The sequence below is a fragment of the Drosophila santomea genome, chromosome X (genome assembly GCF_016746245.2).
Source record: "Drosophila santomea strain STO CAGO 1482 chromosome X, Prin_Dsan_1.1, whole genome shotgun sequence".
In the NCBI taxonomy this organism is placed as follows: domain Eukaryota; kingdom Metazoa; phylum Arthropoda; class Insecta; order Diptera; family Drosophilidae; genus Drosophila; species Drosophila santomea.
In genome coordinates, this window is record NC_053021.2 from 4038887 (window position 1) to 4057895 (window position 19009).

Below are 19009 nucleotides of genomic sequence, written 5' to 3' on the forward strand. Positions count from 1 at the left end.
GTAAAATAATTTTAAAATCAACGACAGCCAGCGCTGTTAAACGCCGCTCGTAAAACTATCGATAGAAGCCGGGGCAATGAAGGTGTTGTCTTCCACCTATCGCTACAACTCAGAACATTCCGCGCACCGCAATGATGAACTTCGTATCCGTATTGCCGCTGTGCCTTAGCCTGCTGGTGATTCTGCCGCATCCCCTGCAGTCGCTGGAGCCCCTGACCATGGGGGCCATTGGCCTCGGCGCACTGGGTCTCGGGACGTACTTTAAGGAACATACATATTGCAAGTTTTCCGAGTGCTGCGACGATCGGAGTATTCCGGCAAGGATAGATGGTGAGTGGAAGGTAGTGGAAGATTTCTAAACACCAAAGACACCGATGCGGTCATTACAGAATTGAAAAGATCGCTGGATGACACACTCTTTGGCCAGCACATTGTGAAGCAGCACGTCATCCCGGCACTGAAGGCGCACATCGCTGCGGGCAGCAAGTCCCGGAAGCCGCTGGTCATCAGCTTTCACGGACAGCCCGGTACGGGCAAGAACTTCGTGGCGGAGCAGATAGCGGATGCCCTGTATTTGCAGGGCTCCAAGTCGAGCTATGTGACCAAGTATCTGGGACAGGCGGACTTTCCCAACGCGGGTCTATTGAGCTTCTACAAGATGAGAATCAATTCGGAGGTGCGCAACAGCTTGCGTAGCTGCCCGAGATCTTTGTTCATCTTCGATGAGGTGGATAAGATGCCCAGCGGTGTCTTCGATATGCTCACCTCGCTGATGGACTACAATGCCTTCGTCGATGGCACGGATAACACAAAGGCCATCTTTATCTTCCTCTCGAACACGGCGGGCAGCCACATAGCCGGTCATCTGGGCACTGTGATGAAGAATGGTATGCTGCGGGAGGAGACGCGGCTGAGTGACTTTGAGCCCCTGTTGAGGAGGGCCGCCTACAACATGGATGGCGGTCTGCAGAAGACCACAATGATCGAGTCCCACGTTATTGATCATTACATTCCGTTCCTTCCGATGGAGAAAGGGCACGTGATCAAGTGCCTCGAGGCGGAGTTCGTTAGGTGGAATCGCAACCCAAAGCGACCTGACAGCCAGGAAATCATCGAGGATATCATTAGCAACTCGATTAGTTACGATCGCACGCACAGCTTGTTTGCCATTTCGGGTTGCAAGACGCTGGAGAAGAAGGTTTCAATGGCCATCAACTGAATGCGTGCTTAAAGTTGCATTTTATATTAATAAACTATATTTTTTCGGGAAAAAAATTGAACAATAATCAACTACCAGGGATTGAGCCACTTGAGGCGGGCATCTTTGCGCAGAAGATCGGTGTCCAGACGCTTGGGCTGCTCGTCGTAATCCTGGCGAGCCGCCAGGCGGGTATCGATGGGTCCCAGGTCCTTGGTTACCAGGCACTCACCGTTCTCCTTGAGTATCGTATGCCGGACATCCTGGGCAGTGGGCTCTCCGTAGGGAAATGTGACCGGCGTAACCTTGACCAGGTGCTTGATCTTCCACAGGCGGGCATTGTTCTCCGGTATGTTTTTGACCACGGTAAAGTCGCTCTGCTTTCCGTCCAGGCCCAGATCCTTGAGGATTCGCTTCTCCCAGTAGGGATTGCCCTTCACCGGCTTGATGCGCTGCACCCGGAAAAGTTTCGCCGGCTCCACAGGTGGATCCTGGTGATTGGGAGTCCTGAACCGTATAGAAGAGCCGTGTAGACATTAAGAAATGCTGCGTTTTTTGTGCTTTTCTCCCGTTGATGTGAGTACGCACCTGGGATAGTAGGTGATTCCCTCGAATTGCTGGCCATTTTTGTAGAGGAACTTCTTGTTGTGCTTGCCATAGTTGCGCACTGACCATGTGCTGCTCCTCAGTGGATTCAGCAATCTTCCCAGGTTCATCTTAATTTATTATTTTTACTTTTTACCGAGTAAATAAAATGCAAAACGCTTATGAAATAATTGATGTTGCCCTGCCGATAACGATCACACAGACCATCTGCTTAGCTAGTCACCTATCGATAGGCAGCATGGACACTGCTGTTAGGAGAAACAGAAACAGAATGTTAACCGCTTGATGTTAACCGTTACGATTCAAATCCAAAGGCGCAAAGTTAAAAGATTTAATTTATCATTTAAAAATGGAAACTACTGAAAACTTTCGTAAAACCATGATTATACATTTTCGTTGCTTATTAACTTATTTCCGGTATTTACTGAGAAAATATAAATAGTTCTCTTTCAGTTCATTGCTCATCGGAAAACACAGCATCCAGGGGATGATGTCCACTTCGCGAAAGGGGCGGTCTTATGGCAAACGCTCCGCCATTTTGTCCACTACAATTGGCGCTCATCCACGAGGGTGGTTAACTTGGCATTGGCTGCTTTCCTACGAAATGGGGTGGTTTCCGATTTCGGTTATAAAGGAGGCTGCAGCTTCCTGACCGGAAGTCAGTTCCATGTTCGCATGCAACCGGTGAGCATTCGCATCCAGTGGCAAGCAAGGATATCTTTCAGTCATCTCAAGGATCTAGGATTACTCTGCACCTGTGACTGCTGTAAGTTTAGGTTACACAACAAAAGTTGTGAGCAAGGACACTGAAGTGAAACAAAATCAAGTTAAAGATACAACTAGTTGTATTGAGTCTCACTTAGCCACCAATTTGCTAATTACCTATCTTGACCATGTGCACTTGACATAAGTACAAGTAAGTTCCTTAGTCTTCAGGGAATTTGCGTTACACCCGCAATGAAAAGTTCTTGAAACCAGATCAGATTTCCATCTTCCCCAGGGATCAATAGTCACGTCTGCGACTTGATGCAATTCGTGTGACTTTTCAGACGAGTAAAAAAAAAAGAGAAAATCCCATTAAATCAATAGATATAAAATCATACGTAAACCGCAGGAATACCAAAAGGGTGGACACGTTGAGGGGTTAGAATCTGTGAGGTTTGCCAACTCCCGCGGGCAAATAAACGTGCCGATTGTTCAGCTATTTGTGTAGGTGTGAAAATATGTTGCGAATAAACAATACGCACAATGCACCCATAATATGTACAATAAGCTGAATAAGTACAATAAAAATAAATGAAAATAATAGCAAACCCAAACAGTGCGCACCGAAAGGGGTGTGTCCTTCGGAAAGGACGACACACGCACACACTCGCACACCCTTCATCACAAATGTCCACAAATGAAGCATAAATAATGCGAGTGGCGAATTATTTGATTTGAGGACTTTCGACTGCAAGGGTTATGATTTCTTTGCTGTTCGCATGGCAGGGGTTTCATCTTAAAGGATACACTACTATAGCTTCAGGACATCCTAACCTTAAACCGAGTTCAATGCTTCAGTTGCAAACATAGCCTAACCTCTGACCCCATGTCCATTTGCAGCACTCAGGAGCAGGCAATCAGGCAATCGGAGGTGCACATAGCCACATAGCCACATAGCTATAGAAGATGGTTTACGACATGAGCCACATGGCGGCGGGTCCGCCGCAGAGCATTTCGCTGAGCCGCTACTACCTGGCCGACGAGGACGAGATGGTTGGGCCGAACAATCCGCATCTGGTCAACGAGGATTACGCGGCCAGCACGACGCTGGACATCGATAAGCGTTTCCAGGCGCGCATGGCCTGCGAGACGGCCGCCCAACCGGCACCACCACCCCCGCCCACGCCGGCGCCACGACGCCGGACCACGCCCATCGCCCACCTGGATCCCTCGGAATTGGTGGGTCTGTCGCGGGAGGAGCGACGTCGTCGCCGGCGCGCCACACTCAAGTACCGGACGGCGCATGCGACGAGGGAGCGGATTCGGGTGGAGGCCTTCAATGTGTCGTTTGCCGAGCTGCGCAAGCTGTTGCCCACACTGCCGCCGGACAAGAAGCTGTCCAAGATCGAGATCCTCAAGCTGGCCATCTGCTACATTGCTTATCTGAATCACGTGCTGGAGACGCCCTGAGACAGCGCCGGCGTCTCCAGCTTCGCCACCAGCTGCCTCTTCAACGAGGCCAACTTCTTCGCCCCCCCGTAGGCGTGGGAGCGTGGCAATCGGATTCAGCAGGAGGCGTGGCGTGGAAAGGCCGGCGGCAAACTCGGCGATGTGCAAACCAGATCATTGGATAGAGTCACTCAAGGAGTCACCAACCTTAGTGTTCGATGGACTTGGCTGATGTGCTAACCTTTGGTTAAATGTTAGATGCACTTTTATGTTATTTTTGGTGATTTTTGCTTGGTTTTCGGCTTGGGTCACAATTTAACCTAAGGTTAAACTACTTCACCATTCACGCGAAATATATGAAATGTAAGGTGTGAAACTATTAGCCAAAGTTGGTGAATAGATGATGAATAGATGTTGAATAGTTGGTGAACTACCTAAAGTTCATTGTGCACAATCACCAATTCGCACTATAGTTTCTAGAAATATCGCATATAAGAAAGCCTAACCGAATGCTAACACTAGTAACTAACTAAGTCTAGAGATTTTCAATAGTACATATGTACAATTAGATTGATGGGAAAGCAGTGCTTAACCCGCAAAAGAAAACCTTGACCAAGGGTTATAACCAAAAAACTAAGAAACTAAATAATTAAGAAACTAAGATACGTTTTTTTTTGTCTAGCCCTTAAGTCGTGATATTTGTTTATACTCAAACGCTAAATATATATAAATATATAAATATATATATATATAAATATATATAAAATATTCATAGTAATCGCAATGAAAAGCTTGTGTTTTTCCTCTTCTCTTCGCAACTCGAAACTTGAAACTCCCACACGAATTTATGTGTGACCTCAGCTGCTGTGACCGAGTTTTCCATTTGTCTGAGCGCTTTGCTCGGAAAAGCCAGATGCTAACCCGAGCCCCACCCGTGCCACACCCCCTCGAAAACCACGTGTATCCACAAAAGCGGGCGTGTCCCCTGCGCCAAGCCCCGCCCACTTATACAGAGCAGAAGCAGAGCAGCCTCTGCTTCAATTATCAGAAATTAAATCGACCTTTTTATCAACAGAGTAAAAACAAAAAAATTTGGACTTTTCGGCAAAATTGAAAATGGCCCTTAGTTTCAGCGCACAGCAGGTGAGCCAAGAAAAAGAAGTGAAAAGGAAGCACCCACTATTTTGTTTTTTTTGGGAGGCTGTTTTCAATATCCATAAATAACGGCCTAATTTCGTTACTATCGTTACTACTATATATAAATATAAATGTATATATATTTTTTCGCAATAATAACAACAAACAAACGTGGCAATGGCAACCAACTTGCTGCCAGCGCGTTATCCTTTTCTATCCTGTGAGAAAAGCACTCCTGCATTCCGACAGTCGACAGTCGGTTTGTGCCTGTGTGGGTGGTGCTATTCGTGTGGCTGTGGGTGTACGCTCGTCGGTAAACAAAAACAAAGGCCAGGCGACAAGGAAGTTGGCTTAAATTGCACTGCTTGTTTCGGTTTAATAAGTTCTTCTAGATTTTATTTCATATTTCTCATTTAAAGTTACTATAATATATATTATATAATATATAACATATAGTATAATATTTATATTATATATATATTTCTTGGCTAGAAATTCAAACTCTTTGTTTCTTTTCTAGCTCCTTTGTTGTTTATTTTTTTGTTGAAATTTGTCGCTTGTTTTGGCGCTTTCTTGTTTTCGAGTGTCGCACGCATACCGTAACCGTTACCGCTTCGTTACCGCTCCGTTACCGTTTCAGTTTGCTCCTCTTTTTCGTTACGCCCCCTCCGTCTAACGGCCACCGCCCACCGCCCCCCTTTGCACATTTGCAAATAGCGACAGTTAAAGTTTATTTACTTGGTAACGGTTACTTTGGACCAGAACCTTTGCCACGCAACTCGTTTGCAGCTCGGAGTCCACAGCTATTCGCCATATACACACACAATCGCAACGGAATCGGTTAACTGACGGAGCTGACGGAATTTCGAAAGAAGCATATTCGAAAAGCGCCACTCGAGACTCAATTCGCAGCGTTAATGATTTACCCATTTGGGCAAAGGAAATTGAAATTGCAAAAGGATAGAAAGGAGAAGGAGCAGAATCCACAGGATACGCCAATTTGGACCAAAGGACAGTCGGTGGCAGAGCGTGAAATTAGCTTAAGTGCTTGTCGCCTCGACCAGGACACACTCACACAAAGGATAGCGAAGGATACAAGTGCGGCAGGAGATACGAGATACAAAAGTATAAATGTGAAAAAAGTAGAATACTAGTATTGTACCTTCGAGGGCAGCCCAACCCCATCTACAATTGCCTGGTAGACCGTCGCATCGAAATATCCTTGCACGTGTTTGCCAGCTAGCTTTTTGACTGTCTAATCCTGCGGATGCGAGTGCAAGGACACCATGTGATAAATTGCACCCCAGAGGGTTGCCATCAAAATCATCGCTTCGCCTTCCGTGTAGGGGTGACCACCTCATCCGAAGGGGTGTGCCCACTATACCATCTATCTATCTATCTATCTTTGTATCTTTGTATCTATTGTGTTGCGCACCATAGATACCACACCGTTCATGTGGGCCTGGGCCATGTGTTGTAAGCTCCTTTTGTTGCTAATTGAGTTTAAAATCAATTTGTATTTTTCACGCCGCAATTTGTTTGAGCGTACTTGCTACATTGCCACATTGCCACTCTGCCACATTGCGTAATTGCCGTGCAAATTTAATTACAGTGCCGATGCGGTAATGCTGGGGACCAACAGCCACGCGTTAAGAACGTGCGCCACACCCACTTACCCACTCATCCAGTCATCCACTCATCTGGTCCAAGTCAGCACCCAGTGGAACACCCACTGCACCACCCACACCACCACCCATCGATCAAGGGCTCAATCAAGTGGTGACAACGGAGCGCTCCGCGTATCGAGTTACCAGCGGAGGTCCATTTGCATTCCTTAATTGAAATCCGTACGCGTGGGAAGACCACGCAGCTTCCAAGCTTCCAAGTTTCCAAACTTCCGAGGCTTGAGTCCTCCAAAGTGGAAGCCACACTTGGAGGTGAACTAGTATGCCTCTTAGTATAGCTCTAAGTATAGCTCTTAGTATAGCTCTTAGTATAGCTCTTAGTATAGCTCTTAGTATAGCTCTTAGTATACCTCTTAGTATACCTCTTAGTATACCTCTTAGTATACGTCTTAGTATACCTCTTAGTGGACCTCTTAGTGAACCTCTGGATGAACCTCTTAGTGAACCTTTTGATGAACCTCTAAGTGAACCTCTGGATGAACCTCTTAGTGAACCTCTAAGTATACCTCTTAGTATATATACCTCTTAGTGGTCAACATCTTAGAAGTGAACTAGTATACCTCTTAGAGGTTAACTATTGTATATCACTTGGAGCTGAACTACTATACATCTTGGATCTCAACTATTATCCATCTTGGAGCTGCTGAACTAGCATAGATAGCATATTGTTTATACACCCATTTCACTAGTAATACTCATTCAATTATGCCAAATAGTTGCCACCAATTGCAGGCATATTGCTGGGTTTCCGGTATTCCCGTGCCCGCTTAGCGGTAATCCTCCTGATAAATGAGCCGGTCTTTAAGAGATCAGTTGCTTCGCTTTTTTAGCAGAGTTTTGAGTTTCGAAAGGCAAACACAAACAAGGCATTAAGTGGCATTAGACAAATGCCTTGCTACACATGTTCCGGCGTAGAGATTACGCCGTGTAATTGCACCCACCTCCAATCCAATCGCACAGGGTGGCTTTGCCCTTTGGACACGGACTGCGGGGTGGGCTTCAATTTTCCCTTTCCTCCTTTTTTTCCTTTTTTTATATTATCAATTGCCTTGTTTGCGCCGGGACCATAAATAAGGGAATTACTCGAAGGGGCGACTGCGAGTGCCTTTTCCTAACAGGTGTCTATCGACTCCTGGCTAATCCCGCCCAGATCCTCACTGCTGCATCCGCTCCACCTCCTCCATCTCTCTGTTCCTTGCAGTTCGAGGGGCGATTCCAGTCGAAGCGGCTAAACAACTGGGAGTACCCGCGATTCTCGCCACCCCGCCCACGTGGACTGCTCAAGAACGCCAAGATTGTGGCCGCCAATAACGGACACCTGCTGCCCGGCGTGAAGAAGTAAGTCCAACTATCCCTCGCTATTCCTTGAAACTGAAACTGAAACTGAAACTGCCTTTACCGCAGGGAGGGCAACTCATTTGGCCAATATCGCGGCACCTACGAACTCCCGCGGCGGATAACGCGCTCCTTTTGCGCCCACTACGATGCCTGCCTGAGTGGGCGGTACAAGTTCGTCGGGTTTCCGCGTGACCTGTGCTGCTGCCAGCGGGAGAACAGCAGGGCACTGGCCTGCGACCAGCGGACGACCTTGGGCCACCGGGACGATCCGCACTGGATGCGCCAGCGGTGCCAGACGAAGTGCGAGGGCCTCAAGCAGCTGAAGGAGCTGAGCGCACGGAGTGAGCGCTGCAAGCGGGCCAAGTGCCAGGTGGTGGTGAGTGGGTGGGCCAACCAGTGGGGTCACCAGCGGGGTCACCAATCAACACCAGCTAAGTGCACCCAGCTTTCTGATAGAGTTATCTGCAACTAAGACATGGATGCATACATATTTGTTTCCTGGGTGCACTTTATGCACTTTCAAACTGCACCCTGCATTCTGCACTTTCACTTTCACTTTCATTTTCACTTTCACCCACACCTTTCCCTCCCCCTCTAAATGCACCCGTAGAGCGAGAAAACCGTGCGAATGCCGCCGAAGGCCATCCAGGCAGCCTGCGTGGCCATCGAGAAGCGGCGTCGCAAGCGCACCATCACCGCCTTTGCCAAAGGACGTGCTGCACTGCATCCCAATGAGCTGACCAAGCCGAGTCCAGCGGCGGAGAAGCCGAAGGACAAGCCCAAGGACAAGGAGGCGGGCAAGAACAAGGACAAGGATAAGGATAAGGCGAAGGATAAGGATAAGGGCAAGGAGAAGGAGCGCAAGGCGGCCAAGGGCCATGCGTAGCATTCTGTTTTGTGAAACCCAAAACCCAAAGAACAAGAAATCTAATTCGATGTAAATCAGTAAAGTAGAAAATACATTTTAAAGGGCAGCACAATTCATAGCATATATCTTATAAATATATATCTTATAACCATATATATTATTAACATATATCTTAAAATTATATCTTTTAACCATATATCTTAAAAATATATATCTTATAACCATATAGCATATTATAACCCCACAAAATGCACCAACCTCCGTTTAAGCCACCTGTACATATATCTTCATCTTCATCTCTCATCTCTTCTCCACCCATCTCTTCTCCACCCATCTCATCTCATCCCATCCCATCCCACCCCATTCCATTCCATTCCGCACTGCCATCGCCTTGCTCCACTTATGTGATCCACTTATGCCAGAAGTGAACCTCCTCCTCCAAACCAACCATGTCGCAAACAGCTCTCCCAGAACTGAGCTACACGCCCGGCGAGCTGACGGAGCCGCAGTTCCGGCTGCCCTCGCACCAGGAGCTGCTCGACCAGAAGCGTCTCGCCACGGACAGCCTGCCACTTGGTCGCCTCAGCTTGGACACCAGGGACACGCAGCCCATCAAGTACCGGGAGCAGCTGACTTCGGCGGCGGGTCGCCAGTTTCCCGCCCTGGCAGCGGCACAAAATCGCTATACGGATCATCTGGAGCGTGGCAGTGAGCTGAGCTTCGCCTGCCTGGAGCCCGGCAAGGATCTAATCACATTGCCCACGGTGGGCATACGAAACTTTGACCCACAACCCACTATCGCTACCGCCAACGATCCGGATTTGATCAGGAAGATGCCGCTGCACTCGATCACGGAGAAGCCGAACGAGCGGTGTCCCTCGCCGGTGGTGCCGGCGTATGCCAACTTCGAGCTGGCCAAGCGGATGCACCAGGACAATCTGGACCACCAGCCGCTGCCCGACTGTGTGGCCGACTTGGCTTTCCGGCGCGCGCAGATTGCCGGCGGACATGCAGGCCTGGCACTGGAAATCGATCCCATTGCCACGGGCGTCGGCGTGAAGACGCACAATGCGGGTCCGACGCACTGCACCAAGATGAAGGTGTTCCGTCCGAAGACCGGCGGCGGCATTGTGCCCCGTGCTTTGGGCAATGGCGATGCCTATCGCGGCGTTGGCTCGGCGCCGGCCAAAAAGATGGGCCCCATGGATTTGGCCATTTGCTGGGACTTCAAGCCGGCGAATCCGGCGGACGAGCCACGCCTGGCCAGGCACATAGATGGCACCAATGACTCGGCCGGACCGGCCGTCTTCACCTGCGTGAAAACGCCGCGCGAGGAGCAGCCATCGGACTTGGGCCGTTCGTCTGGTGTCTTCACCAGCACCCTGGGCGAGGCGGACTTCTTCGACAAGGACATCCTGCGGAAGCGTACGGATTTCGGTGGCACGCGCTTGGATCGCGAGGATCCGTGCGCCTGCGACTACTCACCACCGGCCAGGCAACGGGCACGCAGCGTCTCCCGCGATTCCAGCGCCTCGCATTGCAGGCGAGGATCGGCCATCGGCACGTCCACTGGCGGCGTGAGTTTCGGCAACCTGGCGGAGCTACCAGGACGCGGCATGCCCGATCGTCTGGCCAAGCAGTATCAGTCGTCGCCCCTGCTGGGCGACAAGGCGTACCAGGCGTTGCGGGAGAAGTACCTGGGACCGGACTCTGGACAGGATTGCACGGCGCCCAATTGCCGGCCCACGGGTGGTCCACCCTGCAAGCGGGACGTTCTTCTGCGGCGTCCGGCGCGCCGTCTCTGCCACAAGGTGGCGCCCGCACCCAGATGCTGTGCCCCCTCCTTCGGCGGCCACGGACATGGACATGGTCATTGCTTGACCAGCGGCGGCAAGGCGGCCTTCCGCGCCGGAGTGCCCAAGCACAATGCCTCCGGCGATTTCGTGGGCATCGAGCCGGGCTGTGGAGGCGGCAGTGGTGGTAGAGTATTAGTAGTGCCACGCCCACGGCAGCCGTATGCGAAAAAGAACTACGACATCGAAACGCTGGTGCCGCCCTTCCAAAGCCAAGCGGGCGGCGCGGGTCAGGGCGGCTATCCGGAGCACTGGCGACTGGCCAGCGTCTATCAGCACGCCTACAAGCCCATCGACCAGCGAAGGCGACCCCTTCTCCAAACGGTCTACAAGTAGGTGCGCTAAACTCCTGTCCGTTTAGCATGTTGTCCGCTCAAGAGAGCAGTGTCCGCAACAGGAGATAAATTATGATATAAAGCTATAACAAATAGAATAACTCAGAATCCCGAAAGCAAACATATATAAGAATAGGCTAAGTTAATCATACTCAAAAAATGCAATTAATATCATTATTTATGGCAGACCAATCTCGACTTATCTAGATTGCACCTTGCGTTTGTTAAACCTTTTTAAGTAGAAAAACACAAGTTTATGTTGAAAACAAATGTTATATATTAGAAAGCATATATATATATATAAAGAGAAATGGGCAAACATACATATATGAATAAACGTGCAAACATCAAGTACTTAAAACTATAAACACTGTGCGAAACAATTTGCAGCTGGCTTCTTTCGAAATTTGAGAAAAAAAAGTGAATATATTAAAACTAGGTGATGTAAAGTGCATTTGGTTATCAGATGAAAAAAGGTTTCCTTTCGGTTTGCTGGTCTTGTGTGACAATCTTTGGGTGCATTTCAAAACTTAACTTAACTCAAGGTGCTGAAAAATCTATTTCAAAAGAACTCAATGCCTTGGATCGATTCCAAAAAGGGGTGTCCACAATGCCTCAGATGCTCAGCTTGAAACCCCTTCTAAATCGACGCAATCTGTGGAATCTGTGGAGCCAGCTGTGAGGCATCACTTGGCGGTGGCGTAGGCATCGTGGCTCTTGTGGAACACATGGCGCAGCACGTCCCGCGTGGACCGCCTGATGCTGTTCCGCAGGGAGTGCTTCTTCTCGTTGGTCAGCTGCTCGATGGTCATGTACTCCGTTTGGGCGACGCTCGAGCGCAGCTTCATGGTCCGTTCGCTGGTGTCGACGATGGAGACATCGGCGAGCACGGGCTCCATCTGCTCCTCCAACTCCGCTGCCTTCTGTGGCCTGCGTCGCAAACTATGCCGTATGCTATTGAGTATGTTGTGATGGGGTCCTTGTCCATGGCCATGTCCATCCTTGTCCTCGCATTTCTCGGGCGACGTGTGCGCCGTGGGATGCATCAGTCTGCGGATCGACTTTCTAATCATGCCCTTCATGCCGCCACTGGGCTTGACTTCCGCCGATTTCGAGGACTTGGTGGAGGCGATGGAGTGGAGCGACTCCTTGCTGGCCGCCTTGGTGGGCAGAGCGGCGGGTCTGTAGGCGCGCACGAAACGCGTGGGCGCCTTGAAGTCCAGATCGTCGGGCTCGTCGTCGGATTCGGAGGCATAGGCCACATCGCCGTCGACTGGCTCCCCTTCCTCTTGCAGCTGCCTCTCCAGCCGCTCCTCCTCCAGCTTCTCCTGCTCCAGATGCTTGGCTCTCTCCTGGAGTTTTTCGCGCAGCTGCTCGTGCAGCTTCTCCTGCAGCTTCTCGCGCTCCAAGTGTCTCTGTCTCTCCAGCAGTTTCTCCTGCTCCAATTGCTGCTCCCTCTTTGAGTGTCTCTCCCTCTCTGAGAGCATCTCTTGCTCTAGCATCCTCTCCTGCTCGCGAATCTCCTCGGCCTCGGGATCTTTTTCGAGCAGCTCCTCCTTGTCCTCCTCCACCTCCTCCACCTCGGGCGCCTCACTGATCTCGGTAAGTGTGCTTCTTCTGGTGCAAACCAGACGCCTCTCCACTTGAGTGTCCACCTGTGTGTTCATCACCACCTGGGTCTCCGTCTCCATGACCAGCGAGTGGGACACCTTGGTGTTCTTGGGCAGTTCCACCTCCAAGCTATGCCTGGTCACCTCCCTATCCAGCAGCACGCCATTCTTTCTCAGCTTCGCCTCGTTGATGCTGTTCTCCAGCTCCAGTTGATAGCGATCCAGCTCCTTGCCAATGTCCATCGAGGACTCCTCGCTGATGGCGCCCAGCGATCTCTTGGGCGCTGCAACGCCAACGGGAACGGGCACGGGTGAAAAGACCAGCTTCTCGGCCAGCAACTTGCTGGGCGTTAGCTGCGTCAGCGACATGCCGTGAAAATCGATGCGACAGCCAAGCGTGGGTGTGAATGGCAAGCCGATCTTCAGGCTGGTGGGCAGCTGCTCATCCAGTGCCGGATTGGCCACACCTGCGGGATTGCAGGCAGCCTCGGACGCCTCGCTGGGCCGATGGATCTCGAAGGGATTTAGCGAGGCTGGCGCATCACTGCCGCGCAAATTCAGGCCAGGATTCACGAAGCCCTTGGCGGGCGTGGCTGCCAAACGGACAACCTACAAATATTATGACTGGTTTATTCAATATTCTTGATAGTTTTATAATATAATATAATATTATATAGATTTTATAGATTATATGGTATGCAGATTATAAAGATAATGTTTAAGCAAGTGAAAGCTACTGTACCTGAACTACACTTTTTTGGATGTGGGTACACCCACCCATATGCACCAACTCACCTCATATGGATTGAACTGCTTCTCGGGCAGCTCCAAATTCAGGCCAGGATTCTCGAAGCAGGCGTGCTCGCGCTTCTTCTTCTTGGGCGGCTGGCGCAGGACCTCGAAAGGATTGGTGGACATCGGCTGCTGCTGCTGGGCAAGATCAGCTATAGACTTGACCTCCAAGCCGGGAAACGGATTGATATGGCTATTCTCCTTGGCCAAACGGCGACGGGCCACCATCAGCTTCTTGGGCGTCGAACTGAAGGCGGCGTTGGTGAAGCAGGACTCCGTCGACGCGACGACAGCTGCATCCTGTGCGTCCTTTTCTGGGGGTTGTTGCTGCGCATTCGGGGGCGGGGGAGCATTTTTATAGAGTGTCTCCCTTTTGCGCTTGCGCGGCGTCTCCTCGAATGCCAATGCAGCTATGCTCTTCGTCTCCAACATTGTTCACTCGATCTCAAGTCAAAGTTTATATCTTATATTTCTTTAAATGGATTCAAATTGTTCTTTCTTTGTAAGATCAGCAACTGGCAATTATAAACAACGCAGTGCGACACCAAATGCCATTTTGAAAATCCTCAGACAACTGGAACCGGTTGCATCGTTAGCCAACACTGCGTCCGAACCGGTTCAGCAATATCTCTCGATAGGCACTGTTAACCAATAATTACATGACTGTTAGTAACATTTTGTGTGCATCCATTTGTATCAACTAACCAACTAGCTTATTTTAGTACTACCGAAGTCTTAAATTCCTTTAGTAGTAATTTTTCTTTCTTGATGTGTACTTTAAGAAAATGTAATTGCATTTTTAACATAGTGATTGTCATCGATACAAATAGGCCCCAGCCAGCTATCGCCACCGATAGACGATAGTCTTCGATATCAGGTGGCACAATTTGTTTTCAAATGATTTTAGCGTCACATCCTTGTCAAACGGGAAAACGCTACTTCTGCGTGGCGAAACAGACATAAAGCGGTAGAATAAACTGTTTCCTCATTGAGAGCCAAGTGTGGTGCAGTCGGAAAGTCTAAGATGTCCAGTTCCCGCCATCGCAGGCCGACGAAATCATCCCGCGTTCCTCCGCAAGCCCGCGAATATATCAGCGCAATGGCCGAGGACCGGGAATTGGAGCGATTCATGGCCTTCTCGTCGACGGCAAGCAGTGCAGCCAGTGGCAGCACCCACAGCTGTGCCCTGGGCTCAGTCCTGCCGCCAGCTTCTGCCTCCATGGAACATAAATCGCGGCCAGCATCCGGCCGCAGGCGTCGCACGAAGAGCAGCGATCATCCGCCTGACAAAGAAGAAGCAGAGGAACAGCTCCAGGAACTGCCAGTGTCACCACCAATCAGTAAACACACAATCCCCCAGTTGACATCTCCAAAATCACAAGTAACTCGCACAAAATCTGATGAATACACCATAATACCCATTGTATTGGCCAGTAGCCCCAGTTTTCGTCCCGTAGCAGCCACACAAACCATCTCCCAGTCCGCCGAGGACCTACGCACACCCACCAAGTCGCCCAAGATGCAGAGCAAAAAGACGCAGACACCAGAGTCTGCCCTCAAGTCGCACAAGCGCCTGGAATGGGATCCTGCGGCCGATGTGGGCTACTACAAGAGGGCACTGTCCACGAGTAACATCAGCACCCTGGAGCGATCGGTACTGGAGGATTGTGGCTGGCGTCAGCCCACCCAGCAGCGACACGAGACCGATGCGGATAGAGTGCAGCGCCAGGAGGCGGAGGAGCCGTCGCCAATGCCGGATAAGCCAACGCCACCGCTGGCTTGCAGTACATTTGTCAATCGCAGCGATCGCGTGAAGCCTTTGAGCACTAGAATGGATTCCATGGGTAGTTCGTTGAGCTATGGAAAGGGGGATTCTCGGCAGAAATCCCAAAGTAAATCCAAGAGGGAGGATTCCGGAGGCAGCTCTCGTCAGATGGATTCGCGCAGCAGCTCACGCAAGGAGTCAAACCAAGGCAGTTCGAAAGAGAAAGACAAAGCTAGAGGGGCTACCCAAATTGACTCCCCCAAAGAAGAATTTATCGGCAGTCGTAAGAAAGAAGATTTAAGACTTTCTTCGTGTGTGCAAGATCCACAGATTAGTTCGCGCAGAGCATCGATGATTAGCTCGCGGAGGGAATCACTGAGCAGTTACAGAAGAGACGACTCCAGGCTCAACTCGCAGAACAGCTCCCGATTGGGATCACATGTCAGCTCAAGGGCGGAGAATTCGCGTTCCAGCTCAAGGCGGGAATCGCAAGCCACCTCGCTGTACGGCAGTTCGGCGACCAGTAGCTTTGATTACCACATACACATGGAACAGGAAGTTCAGGTGGTCCAGCGGGATGAAGGGAGGCAGAAGGAGAAGGAGGATGAGCCGAAGGAGCAACTGGAAAACGAGCAGCACCAAAAAGATGTGCGGCAAGGGGTACACAGGCGAAGAGAACAGCGGGACAAGGATCAACAGCTGGATAGGGAACAGAAGGCCATTCAGCAAAGAAAAGCTGAACAGCGCGAGAAGGAGCGCGAGCAGGAGCGAGAGTACACGGCAACGCAGTTCGAGAAGATTTGGAGCAGTCGGCGGCATGAGAACAAGGAGAACCAGCAACCCCAGAACTCTGTAGTGAACCCCTCCACCGGCGCAACTGCAATTGCCTCCACATCCTCCTCATCGATAGAAATGGGATCAGGGAGTAGACCGCGCGGGGAGTTGGATCTGGGAATCGATTTGCTCTGTTCTCTGGTGAAAACCCGCAGCCTCAGCCAGGGACAGAAGAAGAAACTCGTCAGGGATATTGCCAGGCGTATCTCCTGTCTGGAACTGGCCGAATCCAGCACTAGTTTGCGCTCCCTGAGCACAAACACAAAGGAGCAGCTGAAGGGTAAGTAAATCATTTAAGAAGCTGAGCTCTCATTTTATACCTTGAACAGTATCTACAGGATCACAGCAGCGGCAAGATGCGGCCACCAATACGACCCAGTCCAGTTCGAGAAGCTCCTCGAAAGCTGAACGCATTACTCTACCCGTGCCTGCTCCACGAAAGCGAGGAACTGCGGGAACACCTTCGCCACTGCCTGTCAGTTTATCGCACAGCGGCTCAACCAGCGCCTCACGCGAGCTGATCACCCAAAAGACCAATGTACCAACGCGCGAGGCTGCCTCAACGGATGCAGAAGCCGAGCCCTCGGATTCGCAGGAGTGGCTGAATCCCATGACCCAGAGTGAAATAGAGTACGAGCAGCGTTTGAAGGGCGGCGCGGATGCGGAGCGAAGGAAGCAGCTCAACTGGATCGACACAGAGATTCGTCGCCTGGAGGCGCTGCAGAAGCTGTTGTTCAATGCCATTGCCACGTTGCCCAACAGTTCGCACATTGAAGCGGACAAGGAATCTGAGCGACCGCCAATGGAGTATCTTTTGCCACAAGGAATGCCAGCTGAGGTCTTTGAAGAGGTGGAAAATCCGGGAACACCAACTACACCGCCGCTCCCAATGCGAATTGAATCGGCGGGAATGACGCTCAGGAAACTGCCTCAAACTCCTACGCCGCCAGCACCGCCACCACCACCACCACCAGCTCACCTTAACCAGCAGAAACCACTGGGCCGCAAAAAGATGGCCACTCCCGTGCTCGCCTCGAGTAGCTCCACCAGTGGCGGTGGTCGCAGCGAAAGTGTTTGCTCCTTTGTCCAGCAAAGGCAGCGGCAGTTCCGCGAGCATTATCAGAACCAGCAGCAGCAACAGTTGCTACTGCTGCAGCAACAGAAACTCTACCAGCAGCAGAAGCAGCTAAACCAGCAAAAAGATCTTTTGAAACAGAAGCAGCAACAGTGTGCTGCTCATTGCGAGCATTGTGGGCACCAGCGGACTTGTGTTCATCAGCAGCATTGCCCGGTAAGGACACCACTTCAAGCTATTGCCAAAGAGCAGGACACACTCCTTGCCACTCCTGCTTTCTCTTACTCCAGCCATCTCTTTCTTTTTCGCAGCAATACCAGCGGCGACAGCAGGAGACACAGAAGCAACACGACGAACGAGAGCAATATATGCAGATGCAGTACGCCCAGGCGGCGGGCAGTGGCTATGCCACTCCACTCCAGAGTGGCAGCGCCGGCTATAGCTGTGCGGATAACAAGGAAGCCATCTACTACCAGGTGGTCAACTCGCAGGGAGCAGCTAGCTATGTGCAAGCAACGATGATGAGCACAGGGGCACAGGGACACGAAGCATCTGCAACTGGCGGAGGAGCAGGCGGGTCGGCCATCAGCAGGTCGACCACAACCACCACCAGTTCGTCCACCTCGATGATGTGCATCAGCTCGGATATGTCCATACCCATGGGCATGGTGAACACGTGTGAGACCACCACCACGACCACCACACATCAGTACGACGATGTGGCATGCCAGCGGGTGCGCAGGCTGCGCAAGGAGACCAGGCAGCTGCATGCAGAGAGCATGCAACGCCAGACGCTGCAAGTGCGTCCACGTGCCATTGCCTATGCCATTCAGTTTACGCCGGCGGGCGACAGTGAGGTGTTTCCGGAAACGCGTTCCTTGCAGGATCAACTGCAGCTGGCACGTCCCGAGTTCTGTGCCAAGTCCAAGCAGCGCAAGGCCATACTGAACCAGATGCAGATGATACGCAACCATCGGCGCCAGGAGCTCGACAATCTGCTGTGCGAGAATACCAGCTTGGAGACGCTGGACAGGCGTCTGCAGCAGCTGCCACCGCCAGCCACATGTAAGATATCAGTGCAAAATTAGCGTAATATTGAAATAATATCAATATTTCTTAACTTGCAGCTCGCTTGAGGGTATTTACCACCAGGGAAATGAAGGCGATGACCACCAAACGCTGCCAAAGTCTGCCGGAAGTGATGGCCGCCCAAAGTCGGCAGCAGGAGGAGCGGCGCCGTCGCTGCAATCGTCTGATGCGGGATGTCTTCAACAAGGTACGATATAATACACCCCCGATTTTTGTATATATCCATATTCCTATAATCCTGTAAATTCCTACATCCCATTCCCAAATCAGCGCCTTCAAAATCGCGTGGCCAACGGACAAATTTCGCTCAATCACAGTGCGGCAATCATCTAGCGAGGATCGAATTAGGATGAAATGACAACCCACCAGTTATAGTTTCTTATTATTATTCTTTTGCCACTGCCAGGCTTTTTATTATTTTGTATAGCTTTTAATCGTTTAATCAATTGTTTCAGGTTTGGCTTAGTTTATAGGAAATAATAATAATAATTATCAAATTTAGGGTAGGCAGTCAGCCAACTACAAACATAGAAACTATGTTGAACCAATACAACCAGGATTTGACTAAATTTTTAATGTTTTTAAAGAAATAAATTGAACAACACACGAATTTAAATCCGATTTAAATCTGCATCGCAGTGTGACCAAATGCATATATTTTAGAGGGCGT

General features: G+C 50.5%; 7 protein-coding genes across 8 annotated transcripts; 5 read left to right on the plus strand and 2 right to left on the minus strand.

Moving 5' to 3' along the window:
• The first annotated feature begins 52 nt into the window (after positions 1-52).
• Positions 53-1273, plus strand: LOC120455364 (torsin-like protein). The gene is made up of 2 exons (XM_039641471.2): positions 53-330; positions 390-1273. The coding sequence occupies exons 1-2, from the start codon at positions 132-134 to the stop codon at positions 1217-1219; spliced, it is 1029 nt and encodes a 342-aa protein (XP_039497405.1). The 5' UTR covers positions 53-131; the 3' UTR covers positions 1220-1273.
• Positions 1234-2002, minus strand: LOC120455366 (39S ribosomal protein L30, mitochondrial). The gene is made up of 2 exons (XM_039641472.2): positions 1787-2002; positions 1234-1705 (listed from the first exon to the last, which is right to left on the minus strand). The coding sequence occupies exons 1-2, from the start codon at positions 1912-1914 to the stop codon at positions 1291-1293; spliced, it is 543 nt and encodes a 180-aa protein (XP_039497406.1). The 5' UTR covers positions 1915-2002; the 3' UTR covers positions 1234-1290.
• Positions 2003-2473: 471 nt separating this feature from the next.
• LOC120456133 (helix-loop-helix protein 1) lies at positions 2474-4625 on the plus strand. The gene is made up of 2 exons (XM_039642761.1): positions 2474-2570; positions 3410-4625. The coding sequence occupies exon 2, from the start codon at positions 3476-3478 to the stop codon at positions 3977-3979; it is 504 nt and encodes a 167-aa protein (XP_039498695.1). The 5' UTR covers positions 2474-2570; positions 3410-3475; the 3' UTR covers positions 3980-4625.
• Positions 4626-4962: 337 nt separating this feature from the next.
• Positions 4963-9109, plus strand: LOC120455970 (protein Flattop homolog). The gene is made up of 4 exons (XM_039642519.1): positions 4963-5101; positions 7982-8118; positions 8185-8494; positions 8729-9109. The coding sequence occupies exons 1-4, from the start codon at positions 5075-5077 to the stop codon at positions 9002-9004; spliced, it is 750 nt and encodes a 249-aa protein (XP_039498453.1). The 5' UTR covers positions 4963-5074; the 3' UTR covers positions 9005-9109.
• Positions 9110-9435: 326 nt separating this feature from the next.
• LOC120456073 lies at positions 9436-11303 on the plus strand. Its single transcript, XM_039642662.1, has one exon. It carries the CDS (start codon positions 9436-9438, stop codon positions 11173-11175), a length of 1740 nt encoding a protein of 579 aa, XP_039498596.1. The 3' UTR covers positions 11176-11303.
• A 189-nt stretch (positions 11304-11492) lies between these two features.
• LOC120457006 (E3 ubiquitin-protein ligase BRE1A) lies at positions 11493-14135 on the minus strand. Its single transcript, XM_039644159.1, has 2 exons — positions 13580-14135; positions 11493-13393 (listed from the first exon to the last, which is right to left on the minus strand). The coding sequence occupies exons 1-2, from the start codon at positions 14006-14008 to the stop codon at positions 11861-11863; spliced, it is 1962 nt and encodes a 653-aa protein (XP_039500093.1). The 5' UTR covers positions 14009-14135; the 3' UTR covers positions 11493-11860.
• Positions 14136-14439: 304 nt separating this feature from the next.
• On the plus strand, positions 14440-18949 carry LOC120457385 (Alstrom syndrome protein 1 homolog a-like). 2 transcript variants are annotated; one of them, XM_039644936.2, is made up of 5 exons: positions 14440-16455; positions 16514-17466; positions 17562-18315; positions 18378-18526; positions 18610-18949. In XM_039644936.2, exons 1-5 carry the CDS (start codon positions 14601-14603, stop codon positions 18670-18672), a joined length of 3774 nt encoding a protein of 1257 aa, XP_039500870.1. In that variant the 5' UTR covers positions 14440-14600; the 3' UTR covers positions 18673-18949. The 2 variants fall into 2 exon arrangements, with proteins under 2 accessions (XP_039500870.1, XP_039500869.1); XM_039644935.2 differs by having other exon boundaries at positions 14441-16455; positions 16505-17466.
• Positions 18950-19009: the final 60 nt, after the last annotated feature.

Bases quoted from the DNA above. Each gene is read 5' to 3' on its own strand.
- LOC120455366 (XM_039641472.2), bottom strand. From the start codon at position 1,914: ATGAACCTGGGAAGATTGCTGAATCCACTGAGGAGCAGCACATGGTCA. The intron at 1,706-1,786 runs GTGCGTACTCAC...TATACGGTTCAG, and splicing joins GGAATCACCTACTATCCCAG to GACTCCCAATCACCAGGATC.
- LOC120455970 (XM_039642519.1), top strand. From the start codon at position 5,075: ATGGCCCTTAGTTTCAGCGCACAGCAG. The intron at 5,102-7,981 runs GTGAGCCAAGAA...TGTTCCTTGCAG, and splicing joins TTAGTTTCAGCGCACAGCAG to TTCGAGGGGCGATTCCAGTC. The intron at 8,495-8,728 runs GTGAGTGGGTGG...ATGCACCCGTAG, and splicing joins GGGCCAAGTGCCAGGTGGTG to AGCGAGAAAACCGTGCGAAT.
- LOC120457006 (XM_039644159.1), bottom strand. From the start codon at position 14,008: ATGTTGGAGACGAAGAGCATAGCTGCATTGGCATTCGAGGAGACGCCG. The intron at 13,394-13,579 runs GTGAGTTGGTGC...TAATATTTGTAG, and splicing joins AGCAGTTCAATCCATATGAG to GTTGTCCGTTTGGCAGCCAC.
- LOC120456133 (XM_039642761.1), top strand. From the start codon at position 3,476: ATGGTTTACGACATGAGCCACATGGCGGCGGGTCCGCCGCAGAGCATT.
- LOC120455364 (XM_039641471.2), top strand. From the start codon at position 132: ATGATGAACTTCGTATCCGTATTGCCGCTGTGCCTTAGCCTGCTGGTG. The intron at 331-389 runs GTGAGTGGAAGG...CGGTCATTACAG, and splicing joins TATTCCGGCAAGGATAGATG to AATTGAAAAGATCGCTGGAT.
- LOC120456073 (XM_039642662.1), top strand. From the start codon at position 9,436: ATGTCGCAAACAGCTCTCCCAGAACTGAGCTACACGCCCGGCGAGCTG.
- LOC120457385 (XM_039644935.2), top strand. From the start codon at position 14,601: ATGTCCAGTTCCCGCCATCGCAGGCCGACGAAATCATCCCGCGTTCCT. The intron at 16,456-16,504 runs GTAAGTAAATCA...TACCTTGAACAG, and splicing joins CACAAAGGAGCAGCTGAAGG to TATCTACAGGATCACAGCAG. The intron at 18,316-18,377 runs GTAAGATATCAG...CTTAACTTGCAG, and splicing joins GCTGCCACCGCCAGCCACAT to CTCGCTTGAGGGTATTTACC.